General features: G+C 50.8%; 2 protein-coding genes across 7 annotated transcripts in view; one reads left to right on the top strand and one right to left on the bottom strand.

The window, feature by feature from the left end:
• Positions 1-10674, bottom strand: part of LEF1 (lymphoid enhancer binding factor 1) — a 63144-nt gene extending 52470 nt beyond the window's left edge. For 2 of the 6 annotated variants that reach the window (XR_013950846.1, XM_080591048.1), the window contains exons 1-3: positions 10138-10674; positions 9119-9182; positions 7485-7618 (exon numbers count right to left, since the gene is read on the bottom strand). Coding sequence is in view for 5 of the 6 variants with exons in the window: in XM_080591048.1 (XP_080447174.1) it covers positions 7485-7618; positions 9119-9182; positions 10138-10347 (408 nt within the window). In the remaining variant the exon portion in view is untranslated. The remainder of the gene's footprint in view (positions 1-7484; positions 7619-9118; positions 9183-10137) is intronic. The other 4 variants (XM_080591047.1, XM_080591046.1, XM_080591050.1 and 1 more) reach the window with 4 other exon arrangements.
• Positions 10675-11071: 397 nt separating this feature from the next.
• Positions 11072-22945, top strand: LOC308194710 (uncharacterized protein; the record flags this gene model as incomplete). The annotated part of the gene is made up of 6 exons (XM_080590910.1): positions 11072-11150; positions 11322-11606; positions 14914-15116; positions 15241-15396; positions 21348-21475; positions 22752-22945. The coding sequence occupies 6 exons, from the start codon at positions 11072-11074 to the stop codon at positions 22861-22863; spliced, it is 963 nt and encodes a 320-aa protein (XP_080447036.1). The 3' UTR covers positions 22864-22945.
• Between the last annotated feature and the right edge of the window lie 49 nt (positions 22946-22994).

Here is a 22994-nt window from a genome sequence, read left to right as displayed (position 1 = left end):
CACACCGGAGGGAAGGGATGCCAGCCAGAGGGACCTGGGCAGGCTTGAGAGGTGGGCCTGTGCGAACCTCATGAGGTTCAACGAGTCCAAGGGCAAGGCCCTGCATCTAGGCTGGAGCAATCCCAAGCACAAGTACAGGCTGGGTAGAGAATGGATTGAGAGCAGCCATGAGAAGGACCTGGAGGTGTTGGTTGATGAGAAGCTTGACACAAGCTGGCAATGTGTGCTCGCAGCCCAGAGAGCCAGCCATGTCCTGGGCTGCATCAAAAGCAGCATGGCCAGCAGGCCGAGGGAGGGGATTCTCTTCCTCTACTCTGCTCTCATGAGACCCCACCTGGAGTACTGTGTTCAGATCTGGGGCCCCCAGCACAAGAAGGACGTGGACCTGTTGGAACAAGTCCAGAGGAGGGCCATGATGATCAGAGGGCTGGAGCACCTCTCCTATGAATAAAGGCTGAGGGAGTTGGGGTTGCTCATCCTGGAGAAGAGAAGGCTCCAGGGCCTACAGTACCTAAATGTACTGGTGGTACTAAATGTAAATGGTGGCTTTTCAGTACCTAAAAGGGGCCTACAGGAAAGCTGGGGAGGGACTCTTTGTCAAGTAGTATAGTGATAGGACAAGGGGTAATGGTTTTAAATGAAAATTAGATTTAGATATTAGGAAGAAATTCTTGGCTATGAGGGTGGTAAGGCACTGGAACAGGTTGCCCAGAGAAGCTGTGGGTGCCCCATCCCTGGAGGTGCTCAAGGCCAGGTTGGATGGGGCTTTGGGCAACCAGCTCTAGTAGAAGGTGTCTCTGCCCATGGCAGGGGGGTTGAAATTAGATAATCTTTAAGGTCCCTTCCAACCCAAGCCATTCTATGATTTTGTGATTCTATGAAATACAGAAAGAGGCAGAAAATAGTAGAAACAGAGCTTCATAGCGTAGCTAGGTGACTAAAAAAGAGTTACTTCTGAGCAGGCAGTGTCATTGGGAGCACAAACTCTAGACTCAAAACACACAGACTACAGGGACAGCTTTTTAGAATTCATTGCTCTTCATCTCTGAGCCAACAAAATTGCCCCAAAAAAGCCCCATGCCCCTTTCCCTGTTTGTGTCTCCTTCTGGATGTACCTGACCAGTCAGACCATTTCCAGACTCATTTCTCCAGACAACCACTGTGCCCTCCCATTCAGAGTTCTGCTCAGGTCAGCTAAGAGGGAAGTTGAGCTGCCATCAGTATCAATGGGATTTCGGCACAAGGACTTTGAATTCTGCTACACCTCATGCACAGTGCTGTCCCTGCAGGGTTTGTCATGGTTCCCAAGGGTCACAATTGCAAGCTTGAAGTACATACAGTGCCCAGCACCAGGCTGGATGTGCAGCTGTCTGCTTCGATTCACTTTAAAGCTTTCCTCCAAAAAGCAAGCAGAAGAACAAATTGTCTAACAAATAGACTTCTTTTGTTCTTCGCCAAGGCAGCATGACTGGAGTTCCCTTGCAAACAGGAGCACACACGCACACCCGTGCTCACTCCAAGTGCCAGTGCTTTCAGAAGGTGCTGCACGACAAAAGCATGCACGAAATCAGGCTCCTAAGGGCCATTGGTACATTACATTACTGGGACATTACAGTACATTGGTGCTGCCTGCCAGCTTGCGTGGCATGGTGGAAAGGAAGGTGCCAGACTGCAGAGAGTGCTTGGGCGGGCAGGTGCATTTGGGATTTTGCCCAGCAGCACCTGGCCAAAGTGATGCTCTGTCCTAAGTGTTACCAGTGGTGTCAATAGTGCGCCTGCTTCTCCTGTTAAACTGCCCATATTATGAATATTCGATCAAAGCCTCGTAACTTTACACTTGTAATGTTTGCTGACTAAGGTCCTCCTATTGATTTTATGCCCCAATCTCACCAACGCTCACAGCCACTCAAAGAAAACAGACGAACGTTGAGTCGACCTTTCAGCTCCACAAAAATGCTCTTTTGCATGAGGGATTTGGTAACTTTGAAGATCACAGACAAAGATACTCGAGGTCCTTCCTCATCACCTCAAGTGCCAGCTGGCAACACCACCAGCAGAAGCCAGGGGACAGATTCCTCCTGGCGTGGTTCAGACTGTGTCTCTTCCCCCTTACGAGGACAATCCCTGGCCGATCAGCACAGTTGGCGCGCAAGTTAACTCCCTACCATACTTTTCGTTCAGCCCCAAAGATTCAATGAATACGTTTTTATTTAAGTGCTCAATCACTTTCTTGCTGACAGGACAGATTCCTTTGAAGTGGGAAACCCAAACTAAATAAACACATCCACAAGATCCAAGTCTTAAAATAGAAGCCGTTGGCTTGCTAGATTAAGTTATTCTGAATGCAATTTTCTTAAGTGAATCCAATGCTTAGGAAGGGCCGGAGTGACAGAGATGCTAATCCCCGGCTGCCAGGACAGGGACAGCATGCAAAGCAGCTGTGCTGCCTTCCCCAGGGGCCTACGAAATGGGACTAAACCCAACGGGGAGGTGGGAAGGGTTTTCACACCCCACGTGCCACCCCCAGCTTGGCGATAGCTGCCCCCCAGCCAAGACGGGGCCGTCTGGAAGATCCCAGCGCATCGTGCTGTGCATGGGGCAGCAGCTGGGGATTTGACGCACCTCGGGCTGCAAATTGTTCAGTATTCCTTCCGCAGCGTATTCTTGCACATATGTCTCTTTCTGAGAGACACAGACACTATTTTATGGCTCAAAAAAAAAATAAAAGAAGGCGCATGCCTCTAATAGGTCTTCAGAAATATTACAGCAGCAGTAAAATGCTTTTGTGTGGGTTATTTCCTTCCCGTATCGGGAGAGCTTTCCCTAACCATAAACAGAAGTTAAGCACTCTGGAGGAGCCAGGCCAGCAGTACCCAGCTCTTCAGTGCCTGCAGCCACGCAGCACTGCAAGGATCTGGAGAAAGTCTTTTCCTCTTTTAATTCCTGAACCTGTAGAGCTTCAGGCCTTCTTGAGCCCTATCCTCTCTGGCACTTGAAGCCCATAACAAGCTGTTCTTATTAACACCTTTTTCTGGACAGGAATTAAGTTGCAGAAGAGGTGGCACAGCACCAAAACAAGAAGAATGACATTTTGCTTTTACACCACCTGAAAATGAAAGCAGCAGCCCCACCTTTTACAGGTTACCTTGAATGAGCTCCTAGATATACAGAGAAATGAGATTTAGGGCACGTACATACACATGTTGATACACCAAAGCTCCGGCTTTGATTATTTGCAGTGGGTGGGGTTTTTGGTCACGCCTCAGCTGAAGTCACACACACGTGAAACCCACCTCTGGACCAAGCCACAAGGGGAATATTTTCTTTCCCCTTTACCCGTTCACAATTAGCTAGATTTACCAGCTGTACCACCCTGAAAGGGGGAAGGCAGCAAAAGCAGAAAGGTTGTTTTCTTCACCAGTATGTGCTGAAAGACCACGAACATACATACAAAAGCACACAGACGAATGGACATAAGCATGTGTATGCTTGTGCATAAGTATGTATCTGCACGAGGACTCTGTCTGGGTTGTCGACAAGACCAAGCTCTGAACAAAAGCCCACCCAGAGGCACCACAGAAACTTCTGCCCCCCCTTTTCCAAAACGAGAACTTGCAACCCCTGCAATGCCTGCCATTGCAGCGAGGTACCAAGGGGAACGGGAAGACAGCGTTACTAAAACCCATGTTTGTATCCTTCTGCAGCTCTGCCAGGCACTGTTTTCCAGGCTGGATATGCTAGCACTAACACCCCAGTACATTCTTCTCAAGGTCCCCAAAATCTTCCACAAGCCAATGTTTCCTGAGGGATAGCACGATGCAGCTAGGGAATCTCTCACTGAGACCCCGTAGCAACGCACTCTTGCTATTTCTACCTTCTTGCTTCCTCCTGTCCATGCTACCTGCACATTTCTCCTGGGATGCTAGCTCTTCAGGACAGGGGCCACCTCCGTGCTCATCACCATGCAGATGCGCACCAGGAATACCCAAAATTTGGGCAGGGAGAGGGGCCCTGCATATAAGTGTTGCTCTTTGCATTCAAACTCTTCTAGCAGAATTCCTCTTCACTGTCAAACGGATGTGCTATGTTTTGCAAGTCACTGTAAGGTGTTTATAGATTGTATCCTCCAACCTATTTAACACCTCCAGCTGCTAACATAGACACAGTTTAGCCACAAAGTAATAAACCCGGAGCCCAAGAACAGATGAGAAGGGACAAAAGGGAGGTTGCAGAAATCCTGCAGCTTCCAGCACAAAGTTTAATTCACTGGGAAAGGGGTGGGGGGGGAACAAAGACAAAACAATTTTCTGTGTGATTTTAAGAAACAGCAATGGCTCTTTTGCAGCCTCCTCCTTTGTCTCCACATTCCCATCACACAGATGAGAAAGGTTTGCTGCCCCAAAACTAACGAAAAAGAGAAACCCACACATGCTAGAAAACAAACAGCTGTCTCCGTCTCCCATCTTCAGCACGCCCGTGATGTTGAGAAACCACCGAAAGATATCTCAAGCAGACAGGATGCACGTTCACCAGGTGTTACTGCGGTTTGAGCGTCATCACGTGCCCCCTCTCCTGCAGCTACCTAAACGGACTGCTTTGCCTTTCCACTTACCCAGCTATAAGTGATTTTAGCTGATAAGAGTATGTACTGCTACAGCCGGCTTGTGCGTGAACTTGCAGCTAACTCTCCTGCAAATCCCACTTGAAAAGGGCAAAGCAGTTGCCAGTAAAATGGAAATAAAAATACATACGAATACAGAAACAAGGTGGAGAAGGGAAAGTGAGACCACTCTGACCACAGCGGATTTATCAAAATTTGAAATCCTCCTCATACACCCTCTTCCCTCCAAAAGCTGCCCTGAAATTACACCTCAGTTCTCTTCTTTTAAGGTTTATTAGACGTAGTATGTCTGACTATTGTACTAAGTACAATTAAAATTGTACTGTTAATTTCACAGAGCAAGAGTGTAAAGCCTTTCCCGGTTCTTTATGAAAAAGGACATTTTTTTCTCTGCACACATTGTTCAAAGTAACTTTTTCCCATTCCATCAAAGCTGACCCACTACCTCGATTACAGGTCTGGCTCAAGCAGGGCAGCACGAAGCCTGACGAGCAAACAACAACTTACTCCTCCTGGCTCACGCTCCCAACAAACCAGCACAGATTTACCCACGCAGTCACCATTTACCGGGGGATGCATTTTTTTTTCACACCCCTGCGCCAACCCTCGGAAGGACACGAGGTGTCCCAGAGGGGTGGGAAAAAAATAAATAAAATTCAGGGCCCCGGGGCTGCTTTTTCATCCTGCCCCACACCTCCAGGCCACAGATGCAGCGAGCAAGCGGCGGCTTTGTCATGCAAATGGCAGGGCGCAGGTACACCGCGGGGGGACCCCTGCCCCAGCCCCGGCAAAGGATGCCCCGCTGAGGTGGGACTGGGGGTGCTGGGGTGAAAGGCAGAGCGTGGAGACCCCAGTTTGGACGCAACGCCCGTCAAGAGCCAGCTGTCAGCTCCGGGACCGGCGGAGATTAGAGTTCAATTAAACAAAAAATATTATTTAATAACTCAAGCGTGTAGGCTTGCGGTTAAACTGAAGGCGCTCCAGACTTATGTCAACATTGCAGCGCTCCCCGAGCGCTGTTTTACAGAACTAGTGGTGCTGCTCCAACATGTACGAGCAGTGCCGAGCTGAATTAGCCCCTTAGATGCCAGGCAGGAGTCTTTACAACCAGGGAGCAGATGCGTGCCCCCATTCCCTCCAATGTAGCCCTGTTTGTGGGCTCCCCCAGTACCTGAGCTACCTGAGCAGGATACATCTGCAAGAAGCTGATGCTCTTCTGAAAATCGATGCCAGAGCGGTAAGAAGCAGCAGCCCTCCTACATGCATACATGCAGAAAATCCTAAGTGAATAATTAAACCAGATTTTGTGACTCCAAGCCTCGCGCCAGCACCGGGTTCGTTCTTGGGAGCATAGCGGGGGAAAGAGGCCTTCAGCTTCCCCGGCTCTGCAGGGACAGGTTTGGGGCTCGGTGCCCTCTCACAACGCTGCATCCTTTCCCCCTCGATGCATCGGAGCTAAAGTTTTCCACGGAGCAGTGCTTACAACAGCGAATATCAACAATCATGGTCACCGCACGGGGGGACTGCCAGTGCTACAGCTTGTGTGTGTGCCCCGTCCTAAACGAACGCAGGCCCCCGAGCAGCAACTCCCGCGCACGCACCGTCTCTTTTAAACGCAGAGCTATGGAAGGCAAGACGTGGTGCATGTTTCTGCATCTTTCAGACGTGAGCAGCGACATGTCATGACAGCAGAATTGGGAATTTTGGACTGCCAGACTGCTCAGTCCTTCCCAAGTAAACACCCGGTATTTTACCACCCTTTGCTACCATTAAATCGCCGACACTAATTGGGCCCCGTCCTTTTGCTTTTGAAGTCAAAAGCCACAGCCCTGAAGAAAAAATCAAGGACGTAGGGGACCAAAATAATGCCAGTCGTTTGACAAAGGCTGCCAAATAAAAATCTAAGAGCCGGTAAGAAGGAAAACTGCTTTATCATGAGGAAATAGCAGCATCCAACTTCTCGTACTGCAGCACATATGACTGCAGCGACATTCCTTCAGTAGGATGCCTACAAGCAAATTTGTTTCTCACTCTGCTCTCATTCTACTAATATAGTTTCCACAGCTCGTTTTAATATTGTCTCCCCATCACCTCTCTCTCTGCATACCCAGTGGCCAGAGGAATTTACTGCCCCAAATTAGAAATGCATTAAAACCCATCCGTCCAGGTACCTCTTCAGCAACGAAATCAGAGGGACTGACCTGGAGGAATCGGTGCCCGCCACAACGTAACGGGAAGCCATACCTCCGGCTCTGCACTAGGGCTGACATGAATTCCTACAGCACCGTTTCACTTCACAGTGTGTGGAGGAAGTTACACCGCGTGTTTCAGAGCACGACTCCCAGAGATGCATAAAGCCTTTGCATGGAGCAGCCGATGGCAGGAATAAATGTCAATCAGCAAAGAGCAATGCCATATCTGACGGCAAAATAAAAAAGAACCAAGCCTTTTCATCTCACTGACAAGCAACTCGAGCAGTTCTGCTTCCAGCCCTCGCTACTCCTCACCAAACAAAGAGTTAAAGCCAGAAAATTCACATCTGTCCTAGTGACTACAAAGACGGCATTTACATCATTCCGCCATACATTATCCTACAGTCGTAAACCAGGGCTCCCCCCCCCGGCCCCCGGCCCTGTTCAAAGGACGTCAGACGCTGGCTGCGCTTAATCGCCGATTTCAGCTTTTTCCAGCAGGCTCACGACCGACACCTCCACGAGCTCTGAAACCCCGCCGGCTGCAGGCTCCAGAAGTGCAGCCTTCACCTTAGCTGAAGCTACCCGAAACCACAGCGTGCTCACGCGCTGCAGGACGAGCAGGAGGAAACCCCGCTCGCCAAAACCCGTCTTTGGAAGAGATAACTCACTGTTCTGGGGATGGGTGGCGACAGAGATCCATTAGGCATGTACGGGTCGTTATTCATATTTGGCATCATGATATACCCAGAATAACCGGAGTAGGATGGTCCCTTGCTGTATAAGCCACTGTCTGGATGTTTTCCTATGGAAGAGGAAACAATGATTACATTATTCCCCACACATGCATTTCTTGTAAGTTAGAGCACTTAAACAGGTACTGTGCATTCACAGAAATGTTCTGCATGCAAATGTTTCCTTGCTTACGGCAATTACTTCGAGCAGAAAGTAGTCTGCAGCAATTCACAATAACATATTTTTTTTTTGAAGAAGAGTTAATTCTTCAAGGACTGCGTGCATTCAGCGAGGAGTTTACACTTACTATATGACAAACCCTCAGAGTAACCCATTTATTTTGCCAAGCCCCCATTCAAATAGGCAGAAACATCAGCAGGGACATGACATTTCTCAAGTAGCAGTTTTCCCCCATTTTACACATCCCTCTAGGATTTGTGGATTCAGAAGTATTGTCAGTATGGGTTTTCAACATCATTGTTAGGAAAGGGAGGAACGGGGCAGTGATAACTAGATATAATTGTTTCCTTCTCTTGCTGAGACGCTGTGTGCAGCGAACAATTCATGCTGGCCATGCTAACCGGGAACAATTCGGGGGCAGGGGCTGGCTTCTAAGGAGACCCTCGTGAATTATTTTTTGGGGGAGAGCGGGGGGGAAGCTGTGTAACAGGCATGGCACCATAGTTGAGGGGAAAGCCAAGTGAGGAAGGTGATTTTGTATGAAAATAAAGAACTTGGCCCTGGGCCCTGCAAAGGGATGGGCACCGGAGGGGGCGAACAGGTCTCCCACCTGACAGCCGTTGGCAGTGGCACCACTTGCAGGTGAGCTTTTAGGAGGATGCAAGGCGGAAGGGAAACCTGTGCAGAGCTGATCTCCTCCCCCTAACTGCCAAAATGCCAGCAGCATGGGCATTATTGCTTGTAGGCTGTTTAACGACCAGTTTTGTGACAGATCACCGCAGAGTCCCGGGAAGCACCAGGGCTGAACGGTGCCTGTCTCTACATGGCATTTATGATCTGGCTTAGCTCACGATCATAAGCATTTCACTTTAAACACAGCCTTCCGTCCTTCACAACACTCATTCTTTGTACACATGTCCAGCTTCCTAAGCGATATTTGACAAACTTTGTTATTTCCTCTGTCCTCCTCAACCCAAATTAACCGGCTGGTACATTAGAAAAGGCAAGAGGTCTGTTCATGTTCAGATTTGAAGAGGGGCTTTAAGGGACAGACTTTGGCTAAGGGGAAAAAAGCACACAGTTTCTGAATACAACTCAGCTGCACCGTCTGAGTGGGGAGATAGATGCGTTTAAGCTGATATCCTAAAAATAGTTATTTCTTCAGCGAGGATCCATTTGGCCTACTTATCAGTTTCTAGACAACTGCAATACCATTTGGTCACTTGAGATAAACGTGCTGTACATCCATCTCCTTTCCAAACGTGCTTTGAAAGCGCCCTGGCATCCCCCTTCCCCAAAAGATACTAAATTTACACCTCCCCAGAGAAACCAAATTCCAGCCCGTGGGGGCTCGGGACAATATTGCAAGACGGGACCGTGCGGTTCTCACCTTCCTCGGGGTGCTCTCTGCCTTTGTCATGGTAGGAATCCTGCGCCTGAGTTTGCCTGGAAACCTGACCACGGGGAATCCACCGCCGGAGAGGAAGAAGGAAAAGAAGAAAAGTCATTGTGTGGATGCTCACGTATCGGCCACGGGGCTTACATCTTCTTGGGGACAGAAGAAAGTTACGGCAAGAGATAAGCATCTTTGCTTTTCCTCGTAAGCCCTTTGGAAGGCAACTGCACCAGGATCGTTTGTATAAGCGATTGTTTTACGACAACTGTGTGGCTTTGCGAAGCCACAGAGCCAAAGCGCCCTGCGTTTAACGAAAGGGGCTTATTTCTGGAAAACACACCGAGCTTTGGCGGGCGAAACCCCCTCGCTACACAGAGTTACCAAAAATAATAGTGAGAATCGGGTTGCCAGGTCTTTAGGAAAAAAAAAAAAAGGAAGGAAGAAAAGAAATTAAAAAAGAAGAAAAAAAGAAGAAATTAATAGAAGAAATTAATAGAAGAAATTAATAGAAGAAATGAAAGAAGAAATGAAAGAAGAAATGAAAAAGAAGGAATACAAAAGAAGGAAAAAGAAGGAAAAAGAGGGAATGAAAGAAGAAGGAATGAAAGAAGAAGGAATGAAAGAAGAAGGAATGAAGAAAGAAGGAATGAAGAAAGAAGGAATGAAAAAAGAAGGAATGAAAAGAAAAAAGAAATGGAAAAAAAAAAAAAAAACCAACAACCACAAACGGGTCCCCGGCTCGCCCCACGTTGTTTTAGCGTCGGGAATTTCTTCCCAAGCAGTTTTTGGGCAAATCCCTCGGAGAGTTTGCGGCTGCCCCCGCCGGTGCTGCCGGGCTCGTTTCGGGGTGCCCCAGGTGCCGTCGGGGGGTTTGGGGGGACCTCCTCGCCCCGGGCGGGAACGGGAGCGGCGGTGAGGGGCCGGGGCTGGTTTTTTTTTTTTTTGGGGGGGGGGAGGAAAGAGGGGAAAAAAGGGGGCAGCTCCGTCCCTCCCTGCCTCCCTCTTCCCCGCACCTCGTGCCCGTTGGCGCCGGGGGCGATCTCGGACTCGTTGACCAGCGAGGACTTGATGTCGGCCAGGTCGCCCTCCTCCTCGGGGTGGCTGATCTCGGCGAAGATCTTCTCCTTCTGGGGGTCCCCCTCGTCCTTGAAGGGGATCATCTCGTCGGTGGCGCACAGCTCCGGGTCCCCCCCGCCGCCCCCGGCCCCCGGCAGCTGCGGCATCCTCCCGGCAGCGCGGCGTCTGCTGCGGCCGCCGGCCCGCCGCGGGAAGGGGAGCGGGAGGAGCAGCGGGGGGAGGAGGCGAAGGAGGAGGAGGAGGTGGAGGAGGAGGAGGAGGAGGAGGAGGGAAGAAGGAAAAAAAAAAAAAAAAAGCCCCGTCAAGCCCTCGGGGTGGCGGCTCTCGCCAGCCGGAGCCCCCCCGCCCGCCCCCTCGGGGCCGAGCGAGCCCCGCTCCCTCCCGGTCCCGACCCCGGGGGGGGGGCTCTCGCCCCGGTTTTGCTGGCTTTAATAAGGCCAAAAACCCCTTTGGGGTCCCCCTCACAACCTCCCCCCCGCCCCCCCCGAGCCCCCGGCTCCCTCTGAGGGGTCGCGGAGGGGAGCGGAGCCGGCCCGAGCCGTGCCTCCGCCCGAAGTTCGCAGCCACCCGGGCGGGCCCGGGTTAAAATGGCTGGGGGGGGGGGGGGGGGGGACGGGACAAAACGGGGGGGGGGGGGTGACAAAAGGCGAGGCGGGGGCACAACGCTGCACCCCCCAGGTCTTTGTCCGCCGCCTCGCCAGCGGCTCCCGGCTCGGCACGGCTCGGCTCGGCCCGGGAGGGGGGGAGAAACAGCCCCGGGGGGGGGGAGAAAGGGAGGGGAAAAAGGGGGGGAAAGGGAAAAAAGCGGCCGCCCCCCCCCCCCCCCCCCCCCCGCCGCCCTCCCTCGCTGCCTCCGCCGTCGGGGCGGGGATGAAAGGAGCCGCCGGGGGGGAGCCGCACCGGGACCGGGGGGGGGCGAGGGGGGGGCCGGCGTTTTGGGGAGCCGTGGGTGGGTGTCCCCGTGTGCCCCCCCCCCCCTCCTCCCCGTCCCGTCCCTTCGGAAGTCGCGCTGCCCCGTTAGCTCCCCGGTGGCGCCGGGTACGGACGCGTTAAAAAAAAAAACAAAAAAACCAAAACACTAATAATTAAAAATCTATCCACCTATCTATCAAAATTTAAGCAAATATCAGCGAGCAAATCCGCGCGTTTCGCTGCAAACCACTTCCCGTGGTTTCGGCGTCGGGGCGGTCCGGTTCGCCCCCCGCACGCCTCCCACCAAATCGTCCCAGCAGGGGCGCGGGGACCCCGGGGGTGGCCGTCCCGTTTGGCCCCCCCCACCCCGTGGGGACACTCCGAAATGTCCCTGCCCGCGGGTTTTTGGTGCAAAACCCCGTGTTTCCCACGGGCGAGTGGTTAAAAACCGGCTGCGGACCAGGGAGCCGCAACCCCCCGGGACGGGGAGCAGGTAGTGGGAAACCTTGGGGGGGGGGGGGGGGGGGGAACGGGGGGGGCCGCGGCTCGTCCAGCCGGACAAACCAAAAATAAATAACGGAGAAAGGGAAAAGGGGGAACTGCAAACCCCGAAAAGGGCCGGGGAGAGGCGACAAGCGGGGAGCAAGCGGCACCTCGGGGATGCTGCGTTTCGTACCGGAGCCGGGCGGCCCCCCCCGGACCCCCCCCCCCCGTCCCGGCACCCCCGTCCCGGGCTCTGGGGCCGGTCCCGGAGCAGGTTTCGGTGGCCGGGCTTCGCAGGAGGAGAAGGGGGCGGCGGGGGTGGAGACCGGCAAGATTTATGTCAAGAGGATAAACTCAGGAAACCTCAGCTCCGACGCCAGATTTCACTGGAGACGACGCAGAGCTGGCGGCTGCCGGGGGGGGGGGGGGCGGGGGGGGGGGGGGCTGGCCGCCCGCTCTCGGGGCACTCCGGGCATCTTTTGGGGCGGGGGGTGGCTTCTTTGGGGTTTTTTATTTTTTAAATCGTTATTCTTCTCCCCGTTTCGGGCGTTGTAACGTTTTAGCCCGTTTTGGTTATTTTCGCCGGCGTAGTGATGTTGGGTGATTTTGTTGTTGTTGTTCTTTTTTATTTATTTTTTTTAAATTTTTTTGAATTCAGCCCCCACCCCTCGGGTCGGGGATGGGAAGGGGTGGGGGGGGGGGGGGACGCGACCGACGGGGACGGGACCCCCGATGCCAACCCCGCAGGACGACCCCCGGAGCGGGGTCAGGGTCCGCCTAGCGGGGTGTGGGGGGGGGCGCACAGGCTCCCCAAATCCCAAATCCCCCCCCCGGGTGCCCCAAGCCCGGCCAGGAGAGGAGGGGGGGGGGACACCCTTTGCGTGCGAAGCCGCCGGCGCCCGGTATATAGGGGAGGGCGGGAGCGGGGCGGGGCGGCGGAGCCTTTGATGTCCCGCCGGCGGCCCCTTTCATCCCCCCCCCCCCCCCGACCCCCCCCCCCTCCCGGGCCCTTTGTGCGACTAAATTTGGCAGGAGCATGGAGGCGCGCCAGGGCGCCCACGTGTGCGCCGAGCTCCCAGCTGAGCCGGGCGAGGGTTTTCTTCCGGGTAAGGAGACGGCAAGGGGAGATCAAAGAGTTTGGGGAGCCGGAGCCGAAACGTGCGTGGAAATAAGGGGGGGAGAGAAAAAAAAAAAAAGTCATAATAATAATTAAAGGAATGATAATAAAAAAGAAAATCCAGCCCGGAGACGCGGGGGAGAAAAAGGGGGGGGGGGAGCGCTGCGCACATGGTGGGGAGGGAGCGGAGGGATGGAGCTCGTTTTCTCCGGGAAAAAAAAAAGCAAAACAAAACATATATTTCTGCAAATGTGCGTTTGGAGTTCTTCTCTTAAAGGACACACAAAAAAAAAAAAAAAGCCTTTTGTTTCAAAGCGCCGGGCTGTGGAGCCGAGCGGCTCCGCCTGCAGCTGCCGCCCGACGGCGCGTCCCTGCGGCCGGCCCGGCCGGGGCTGAGCCCCCCGGGGGGGCTGCGCCCCCTCCGTGCCCTCCCCGGCGGGGCAAGGAGAGGCAGGAAAGCCCCCCCCCCGTGTTCCTCAGGGCGGTGGGGGAGTTTGGAGGGAGGTTTTCCAGGGAAACACCACCCCCCGTCATGTCCTTCCCCCCCCCCCCCGGGTTTATTTCCCCACCAGATGTGGGTACTACTGGGCTGACCCCAAAGCTGGCAGCTTCGCCTTTGGGTCCGGGTTTGGGGAGGCGAAGCACGGGGATGCTGCTGCCGAGCGGGGCGAACAGTGCTGTACTTGCCACAGATCTGTGCTTTGGGGAGAGGAAGAGACAATACGGGATTAATCCGTGCCGAAACTCGGTGATCCCGACTCTTTCAGAAATGCGGATGCGACTTCAAAATTGTAACAAAGGGCATCCCGGCTGCGTTTCTAGCAGCTATAGCAAAGAATAACCGCGCTTCTCACCGAAAGCTACTTTGAAAGAGATCGCGTGTAATAGGTATTAGGATATTAAGAGTGTGTATGTGATTTTTTGCTTTTTAATTTACACATCCAGCTTTCCAGTTCTGGGATGCCATTAATGTTCTTAGCCCAGAATTACCTCGTTTAAAGAGCCAGGTTTTCTTAGCCCGCGCGGCAACACGGGCTTTATGAGATTTGAATGGGCAAATCCCAGCGGCGTGCTTTCTGCTGTAAGAACTTTTGTTTAGACGAAGGCAGTGGTGGCTCAGCTCTCGTGAATACCTCAGGTTATCTTATTTTGAGATTAAACGGTTAGCAGTTCAGGGGCTGCTTTCTTGCACGGCGCATCGCGAAAGAGAGGGGGAAACGGCACGGTTTCTTCCCAGAAACGGTGACACGAAACAGCTTGCCAAGTAACCCTTGCATCGCGCCGTGCCACCGCAGGATTGTTTCCGATGATTCATCAGATGGGATAATCCGCAGCGTGCGGATGAAAGGGAAGGCAGGGCTGGGAGGCACAGCGCCGAGCGCCCAACGCGCGCCGAGCGGTGGAGGGAAGGTGAGACCTGGGAAGAGCACAGCAGCTCGCTGCCCCCCAGCTGGGATTTTGAGGCCAGGGTTTTTAAAAGGACTGAGCGGATGTTCAAAGGGAGCGCGGTACCGCATCCCCGAGGGGGCCTTCGAAAACCCAAACTTTAGGAGTTGAATGGGACGCAGCATCTCTCTTAGGAGAGATCCCGGCCGAAGGAAAGCCTTTTAATTGCAGAGTAGCACTTTTGCCCACTTACGTCAACATGTCCTCCTTCCTCAGAGGTGGAAATTGTGCTCCCAGATAAATAAATGCTATACGTGGCCCATATACAGTGATTTTTCCCATCCTGGAGAGGCAGGATACCATAGCCGGGGGGTGACACCTAGAGACCCCTCCAGTGAGGTCGGCACCTCCAGCTCCTGGGGCCCTGACCAGAAACGTCGGTGAACACCTCACGCTGTGGCTTCTTGCATGCAGCAGGGAAAAGGCACGGAAGGCTTTTGCTGGTTGTTTTGTGCACACATTCTTGGGAGCCTGGGGCTGAAAAGGTTTCTTCCTACCGGTGCTCGCTGGTACGGCGCATAATTAGTATTTATAGTCCCAGAAGTACGCAAGGCGCTTTGTGGAGAAGTCATCCTTCTGCAAAAGCCCTCAGCCTGGCTGTAGCTAGGCCTACTTTGGAACTCAACCTAACCCAATTTACGTATCCTGCCAAACACAGAATTAGGACACAGAGCTCACCGCACCAGCGTGTTTTTTTTTTTTTTTCCTTTTTTTTTTTTTCCTGGCATTGGAAACACTGACCTGCACTCCCAAGGCACACTCGGAGCACCTTGTGGACCCTGCCTCACTTTTAGGCAACAGGATTCCTGCGTGCCCAGCCACCCGTGGCCAGCAGACGCCTGGTGGCTCCAGAGAAGGTCCCTTGAGAGAGGTGGGAGGGCGGCGGATCCGCGGGCAGCTCTCCAGCGGCAGCTGTGCACCGGCGGTGCGGGCGTGTGGGAGGCTGCTCCCGGGCTGGTGAGACAGTTCAGCAATGTGGTGAATGTGCTCCCCGCGTGCGTGACTCCTGTTTGATTTTTTTTTTTTTTTCTTTTTCCAACGCCCTGACCTCTGCCTGACCATGTCCTCCGTGCACACGCAGCTGGATGGAGAAGGAGAGGACCAGGGAAACGCTCCCCCGTGGGAAGTGTCGGGAGCTGGCAGTGAGGCGGCGAGTTTCCCTGCGTGCTGGGGAAGCTGCTTGGAGCTGGGATTTGTTGTCGAGCGTCGGCTCTCGCCGCCCAGAGAAGCAGCAGAGGTCGGTTTGCCTGGCTGAGGTGCTGAACGGCAGTGGGTGAAGGGCAGTCGGCCCTTCAGCGTTTGCTAGGCGAGTGACAGAAAAACGCAGCGAGGAGTTTGCAGGAGCCTGTGGTGTAGCCAGAGAGGAGTTTTCAGGAGCCTGTGGTGCTGTCAAGAGCCTTCTTATCTCAGCACCGTAGCCCCATGGTTCAGGCTCTGGTAGCAGTCCAAGGACGTGCACCTCCAGGGGGACGGGAGCGCAGAGGGCCGCATCCAGCTCCTGCAGGCTGCTGCCTCCGTGGCCTGGGCCTGCGGAGGTGGGAAGCCAGGCAGGCCAGGGCCCGTGGTTGATCACTCGGCTGTCCCCGGCTGCTCATATCCCAGCAGAAAGCCCTGCTTTCTCTCATGCCTTTGCTTTGCCTCCTCTCCTCCATGCTCCCGGCCGAAAGCAAGAGTAACTTGCATGTCTGGGTAAACCACCAGCAGCAGGAACAGCCTTTCCTTCCCACCCAGCAAGGCTTTTCAACAAAACAAGGGACTCCAGCTAATAATGCTCTCCTTGGCTAAGAGACCGTAATAACTTTTACTAATTTCACTACCTTTTCATGCAATGTGTAATTAAATTATGAAGCTCCTTGCCATAGGATGTTATGGAGGCCTGAATTATAAATGGATTCTGAAAAGGATTAGGCAAATTCATTTTGGCTACGAAACACGACCGTTTGGATACAACCTCCGGCTTAAAAAGTCCCTAAACCTCCAACCGCAGGAAGCCCGTCCCGGCACAAGGAACGTAACGCAGCAGAAGAAAGCGGGCCTGGAAAAACCAAAACAGCGGAAACCAACCCAAACACTTGCTGTGACGTGAAAGTCAGATGTCTGCAATCTGATCCAACTTAAAATGAGTTTTAATATATTAATCAGGAGGATCACCTTTTTTTTTTTTTTTTTCTTCCAAATTTGAATTTACAGCATGCCGTCAGTCACTAGCCTCAAGCTATAACCAAGATTAATACCAGCTGATGTGTGCATGCCACTACCACATTGATAATGAAATAAAACTTTCCCTGGTTTATTTGCTTCTCCCTCGAGGAATTCAGTCTGTCAGACCTCTCTCTCAGCCAAGACTACTTTTAATAACATTTATTTATGTTTGCTGGCCATGAAGCATCTAAATAGTGTTTCATAAAAAAATGATCTTTATATAAGAAAGATCAGAAGTGTTGCACGGTATTTATATTTCTTTAAAGAGGGTTACACTGGCATGCAGACAAGTTGTGGCTCACTATTATATGTTAACAAAAGATTATCCATGAAACGTTGACCACAACAAAAACAATATTCAATAACCATAAAAATTAGCTTTTAGTGGCATTTAATTTCATTTTCAATGCATTATTTTGACTTGCAGTAAACCTTTCTGTTTTCCCTCAAACTCAAGCAAACACCTTGTTGTGCTGAGCTGTCTTTTTGTCTAACAAACCCTGCATTTAGCCCTGATACGGGCATAGGATTCACCAGATTATTTTGCATTAGAGGAGCAGTATCTTTAGCGAGAGCAATTAAAACAAAGGGGCTGCAGGCCAAAGTGCTAGAGCTGTGTAAGGATAGCAGAAGTCGTAGATTAAGCTGTATATTAATTACTGGATTCCCTACCGGGAGCTGTGAACAGTTAATTCTTTAATTTTATGTTGCGTTTTTAAGGTAGTTCGTGGTCCTCTAAAACCTGACACGTCAGGAGGTTTTGTACATAGATGTTGAAATGATGCTTTAGGAGCTATTACGGATGCATTGGAAAACATCCTCTGGCAGACCACAGAGGCGGATCCACAGAAAAGGTGCGAAGCAGCTTTTAGGGGCCGTTAGCTCGGTTGCTTTGCACAGAGCCCTTGCACAGAGTTGCAATGAGCTCTTTTTATGTCATCTGCACCCCTGACCTGTGCTTGAAGTTGCGGGTCCGAAGGAAGGTCTCCCCACCTTCCCTGCTTACAGAGATGCCTGCACAGCCTGTGTTGTCCACAGGACCTTCTCTGAATGCTTGCTTGGGGCTTAATCCTAGGTCTGACCGCAAGAGTGGCACTGCTTTTGCAATTGCCCTCTGGGGTGTCTTTCCCTCTGTGCTGGATGCAGTGGGGGCACGGCCCTTCTGCCTGCGAACTTATGTGCAACAGCAGGATGGGCTGAAAATTGCCCCAAGGTCCCTTACTGTCCCTTGGTCTTATTTTTATGGGACTTGGACATGACACCAGCAAAGAAGACAACAATATTGAAGAAGACCTGCAAGTGTTTAATGCCAATTGTTCCATGGTAAAGCAGAGAAAACACTGCCAAAGGAGGCTGGTTGCTAATTACTAATCTCAAGGCCTCCAACACAAGGGACAATGAAAGGATTTTCAGGCACATACTTCCAGCAGTCTTGGCAGCAGTTGCTTAAAATTAATCCTTGCCTGTGGTTTCAGAGACTTGGGTCTTGGAACTGGCCCATGGTGTCCTCTGTGTTTGCACAGCGAGGAACACAATGGGACTCCGATCCCGGTGTCTGAATACATGTATGTGCACCTGTGTGTACGTGTATGTGGATGTGTAGCACACTTAACCATCCTGAGAGGTATCAGTGTGAACATCTCTGTGGCCAAGGCAGTGGCTTAGGCAAGCAGACCTCACCGTGGTCAGGTCCAGCCCTCCTCTTACTGAGCCAGGAGCACAGCTCCCCTGCATTTCCGCAGCATAAACCTATCTCACCTCCTCTCTTTGCTCAGGTAAAGTGTTCTTGGCACGTCTTTCTCTTCCTATTGTCGTCAGAACCAGATGTGCCAGGGCTCCAGTACCAGCTGGTGAGTGTGCCTCCCACCTGAAAATAGCATGAACTCAGTAAGGGGAAAGAAAAAGTCACCTCCCCATACTTTATTGTGGTGTTGCTGCCAGCTCAGGGAAAACGCGAGGTTGGTTCTTTGTGCAATGTGCGTGACTTGCTCTCTGCTCTCGCCAGCATGAAGCCACCGCTGTCCTCCCTCACCCTGCTCCGTGCTGTGAGAGGGCAGGCACAAGCTGGCGGGGTGGGGAGCTTTCCCATATGACCCAAAGGCCAGATTCTGCCACCTCTCCTGAAGATGGAGAGCCGTCACTCGTGCCTGTGTCAGTGCAGTGGTGCAGAGCACTTGTCTGAAGGGCTCTTGAGGTGAGGTGCACAACTGGTGTTGAAACATGCACCGATTTCGGTATCTCTTAGTCATTATTCAGGTTCTGAGCCCTCAAATACTGAAGTTTTCTGCCTTCTCCTTGGGAAGGGAGGGAAGCTGCTGACCCAAGGCATTTTACTTGTTTTTATCTCCTTGTCCTGTAGGAGTTTAGTTCACGCAGCTGTGGGGCGATGCAGTTTAGCTGGACTTCTTGGCTATACTTTGCCTTTCAATTTAAGGGTTTTCTTCTGCACAAGTTGCTGTTTGTGTAAATAACCTGTTGTGTTGCATGGTGGGGCTATACAATTAATCATCCTTACTTAGCTTAGGAGGGTTTCTGTAAGTGGTCCACCATTGGTTTAATAACAGTGAGTAAATCTGGCCATTCAGACACGTTGATGTAACGGGAAAGTTTAATTGGCAGGAATTTTGCAGGAATACGAATTTATTTCACTTATACACACACAAAAACTATAAGGACAACTCTCTAAGTTTGTAGGGCTCCTTGACGTAAGTGCCTAAACCAAATGAAACCATTAGAAGAACACAAAGCTGCTCACTCAGCTTCGAGCACCTGTCTCAGAAACCCACCTCTGCAGACTGCTGTCTGTATATATATTCTCTGCGGTACGTCAGGAGGGACAGGAGGCTTTGCTGATATTCCCATGGGAGGACCGGGGTGATGTCTCCAAAAAGGTGAAGGAGCCTCACTACAAATGCTGTACCCTGAAGCCCTTCATCCTTCAAACAGCGCAAGATCTGGCTCCAGCACCTCCACCGGCCATGATGGTTATGGAGTAGCACAAGCAGGAAAGCTGCAAGTCATTTGGAGATCAAAATTAAGACAACTGGCAGTAAGGTGTTATGCAGAGGCATGTGAAACACTCCATGCACCACTGTGTTATTGACCAGCCTCACTTTTGGGGTGGTGGCGGGCATTTCCCCAGTGCATGGGAAGGTCGGCCCCACTTCTATACTGCTAGCAGTTTGGAAATCCTTTGATATGGGAGCTGGCCGAATGTACCATCTCATCATGTTCATGTGCTTTCTTGTGTGTTGTAACCTAAAAATAATGTTTCAGCCAGATTTCGGAGCAAGATTTATTTTTAGTTTCTTTTAAGGCAATTTGGAGCCAGAAATGAACAAAAAAAGCCTCCAAACCCCAAATGAAATGGCACCGCTGAACAAAGGGGCTCTTGTTTGTAAACTTCCATTTTCAGGGCTTGTTGCACATTCTACTGGAACAGTTTTTCATCTTTCACTTACGCAGTCCAATTTTTTAAACACAAACCTATTCAAGAATCAAGTACTTTCTACTGCCTTTTTGAGCGTCTTTTCAGGGCCATGTCTTGGTTTCCCAGAAAGCTGAACATGCTTCTCTCGCATGTATTGATCCTCTTAGATAATGTCTCCAAAGAGAAAAATAAAACAGTGTTTCAGTTCGCAGGGGAGCAAAGTTAAAGAGGCTGAGCCAAATCTGTCCTGTAATCTGTCAGCTTCAGAGCCTTCATCGCTTAATGATCCTCACCTCATGTTTCTGCCACTTGCAGCACAAGAACAGGACTCTGTTTCAGAAAAAAAAACAACAACCCAGAAACAACAACAAAAAAGTCCCTCTCCCCCCTCAATTTCCCTTTGAATCTAGTCATGGTCTAGCCAGGAGAAATTTTTTCTCTGCACTTCTACCTTAATATTTCTGTCTACATCGCTTTGCCGTTCTCTGCCGCCAAAGCTAAGTGTTTGCTGAATTAAATAAACCATGCAGCGTTGACAGAGCTCGTGAATGCTGCCATTGTCATGAGAATCCTTTCGCCGATCCGACCCCAAATCCTATTGCCAACTTTGTTCTTACTGGTGCGGTAGCAAGCAAACATGAATCGATCATGCTTGCGAGGGTAAGGCATTCTCCAAAAAGTACAGGCGGATTACAGGCTGATTTTGTCACCAAGCAGCAAAGCTTCAGGTACGTTGTGTTTGGTCTGGTTTGGAAGCAGTCCTGTCTGTCTGGAAAGGTTTTGAAATTAGTAAATGCTCAGTGAATTAGCCACACGTTAGAGAAAAGCTTTTCATCCTATAGCTGACAAAAAAAACCACAAAACAAAACAACAACAAAAAAACCTAGTTGGTTTCAGTTGCAAGTTAGTTAAAAATCTTGGATTTAATGGATTTCCAGTGTTTGCATAATGCAACAGGGGATGGTGCAAGGAAATTGATTGTTCTTATCTGTGCTATCTGGAGGAACTGTAGGGGTGATACAGTGTAAAGTCACTAAGTGAAAAATGAGAGCTATTTCTGACAAGATCGTTTTTTAAGGACCTTAAGAGGAGAGGTCTGAATCCTCATCACAAAACCATGATAAATGTCCCCTGTAATTTTCCGTGCCTTAAATGCCCACGCCTTGTTACATAGTCCAGAACCAGACGATCTTTGTGCCCTGCTGAGTTCACATAACAAAATCGGGGTCTTGTATGAGGTCTACAAAGAGATGTGCCCACCTTAGACTCCAGTTGCTGTTTGTAAGACTACCCAAGAACATCCTGTCTCGCAGACCACGCTGTTACTTCCTCTAACACCTTGTCTTCCCTCCCTTTTCGAGCCTGCTGAACAGCAGCAGCAGCAGCAGAGACCTTTTGAGGGGCCGTGACTTGGAGCTGGTGGCTCAGACCAGTATTTGAGATCCACGAGTGTCACTGGCTTCAGGTTTTTGGTTTCTCAGTGAAGGTAGTTGTGTGCGACGGTACAACCCTTTTCGGCAATGTTTTCCTTCTTGCTTTGCTCTCCTTTCTGACAGTGCAGTGCACGAAAACTGAACAGGGCCGCTCAGAGAGCTGCTGCACGCATGACTCACGTCGTCTCCAGACCTGGTGTTTCACTCAAGTGTGTCTCACGCGAGAACCACGCTCTCACCCGGTGGTTTAGGTGAGTCACGCTCGGCCCAGCTCATAGCAAGAGGTGAAAAGCTCCTTTCGTTGACTTCTTCCAGTGACACAACGTCAGGGCATACTTACTGCTCGGTTCCCCGTGATCTCTTGCAAGCGCTCAGCCTGCTGCATTGACCTCTGGGGCAAGGTGCCCTGGCTTTATTGATGCTTTGGTGTCCATGAAGGGTGTATGGTGCCTGGTTTCTCCAAAAATGGGCCCTTTCTATGAGCTCTCTTGGAAATAAGGGAAACTGTGTTCTTTCTCCTTAAGGCACAAGGAGAAAGGTGTCTTGCTTTATGCTTTCAGATTCGTAAGCGGGAGCTCCAGGCAATCCAGGCTTGCTCGACAGTGGGCTCCCAGCCTCACCATGGCAGTGGCCGGCAGAGGCCTGGCTGCTGTCTGGTTCTTGCTGCACAAACGGAGGCTGGTGCAAGCCAACAGGATAATTCATGTCCACCGGAATTCAGACTGTAGCTCAGAAGTGACTCTTCAAAAGCCCCAGCATAATTATTTCACCTGGAGTTGGAATTTTTTCTTCAGGCTTGACTTACAGTTTATAAATATGTGAGATAGGAGATTGGTAATTCAGTTTATAGTTTGTATGAACCCTGAAGCTTATGTCAATGCTGTTATCTATTATAGAAATGCAAACATGCTCTTTGATGTGTTATTCTCAGTGACTTGGGAGGATAAAGACGGAATACTCTATGGGCATTTGTAAAAGAAATTCAGAAATTGCAAGTCTGCTAGGACCTAATAACATATTTTCATATATTTTTTTCCTCTTTCGCAATATGCTTGATTACAATAACTTAAAAACAAGAAAAATATTGCATCTGTCTAGGCTTCTGCTGTAGGATAGCTCAAACCAGTTTCCCTGCCATACCGAACCCCCTTTTTTGAGTATGCCAAAGGCTTCCTATATTGTAATGGCAAGGAAATTTGGTGCCACATAGCTATGATTTAGTCTGTTGGGCAGATTTTCTTGCTATAGGAGCACCTCCTGCTGGCTCAGCACAGCACTGCTCTTGGACTGTGCATGTTTCTCAGATTTGGGAGTAACAAGGAAGCCAAGGGAGGTATCTTGAGATAAAGAGAAATAATTCGAGTGGGACCAGCTCTGGTGCTGTGCATTGTGATAGAGATGGCTCTGGCCATGGATGCTACCCGATCTGCTACGGACACATACGTACATAAGCCATAATGGCGTATCGTTACTCCCCTAGCTCCGTTCAAGAGGGTCTTAAGAGTTTCCATTTGTGCTTTTCCACAGTGAACCGGCCGGACGCAGATGGAGACCACAGAATGGGTGGCAGCAAAATTGCAAAATCAGGAGTGAGAAACAGCAAGAAGACATTGTGCTAGTCCCTGGTAGCTTCCACTAGTCAATGAAAAATCAGTCTGAATGTTCTTTCCACCAAAAATGCAATTTTTATTAAAAATGTGAATGTTTCGTGGGTTTGTGAACTTTTCAGTGAGTTTCATTTGAAAATAAGAAAGCAAAATATGAATATGT

This window comes from Anser brachyrhynchus (genome assembly GCF_964034855.1).
Source record: "Anser brachyrhynchus genome assembly, chromosome: 4".
In the NCBI taxonomy this organism is placed as follows: Eukaryota; Metazoa; Chordata; class Aves; order Anseriformes; family Anatidae; genus Anser; species Anser brachyrhynchus.
The sequence above is the reverse complement of the archived record's forward strand: the minus strand, read 5'-3'. Positions and strand labels throughout refer to the sequence as shown.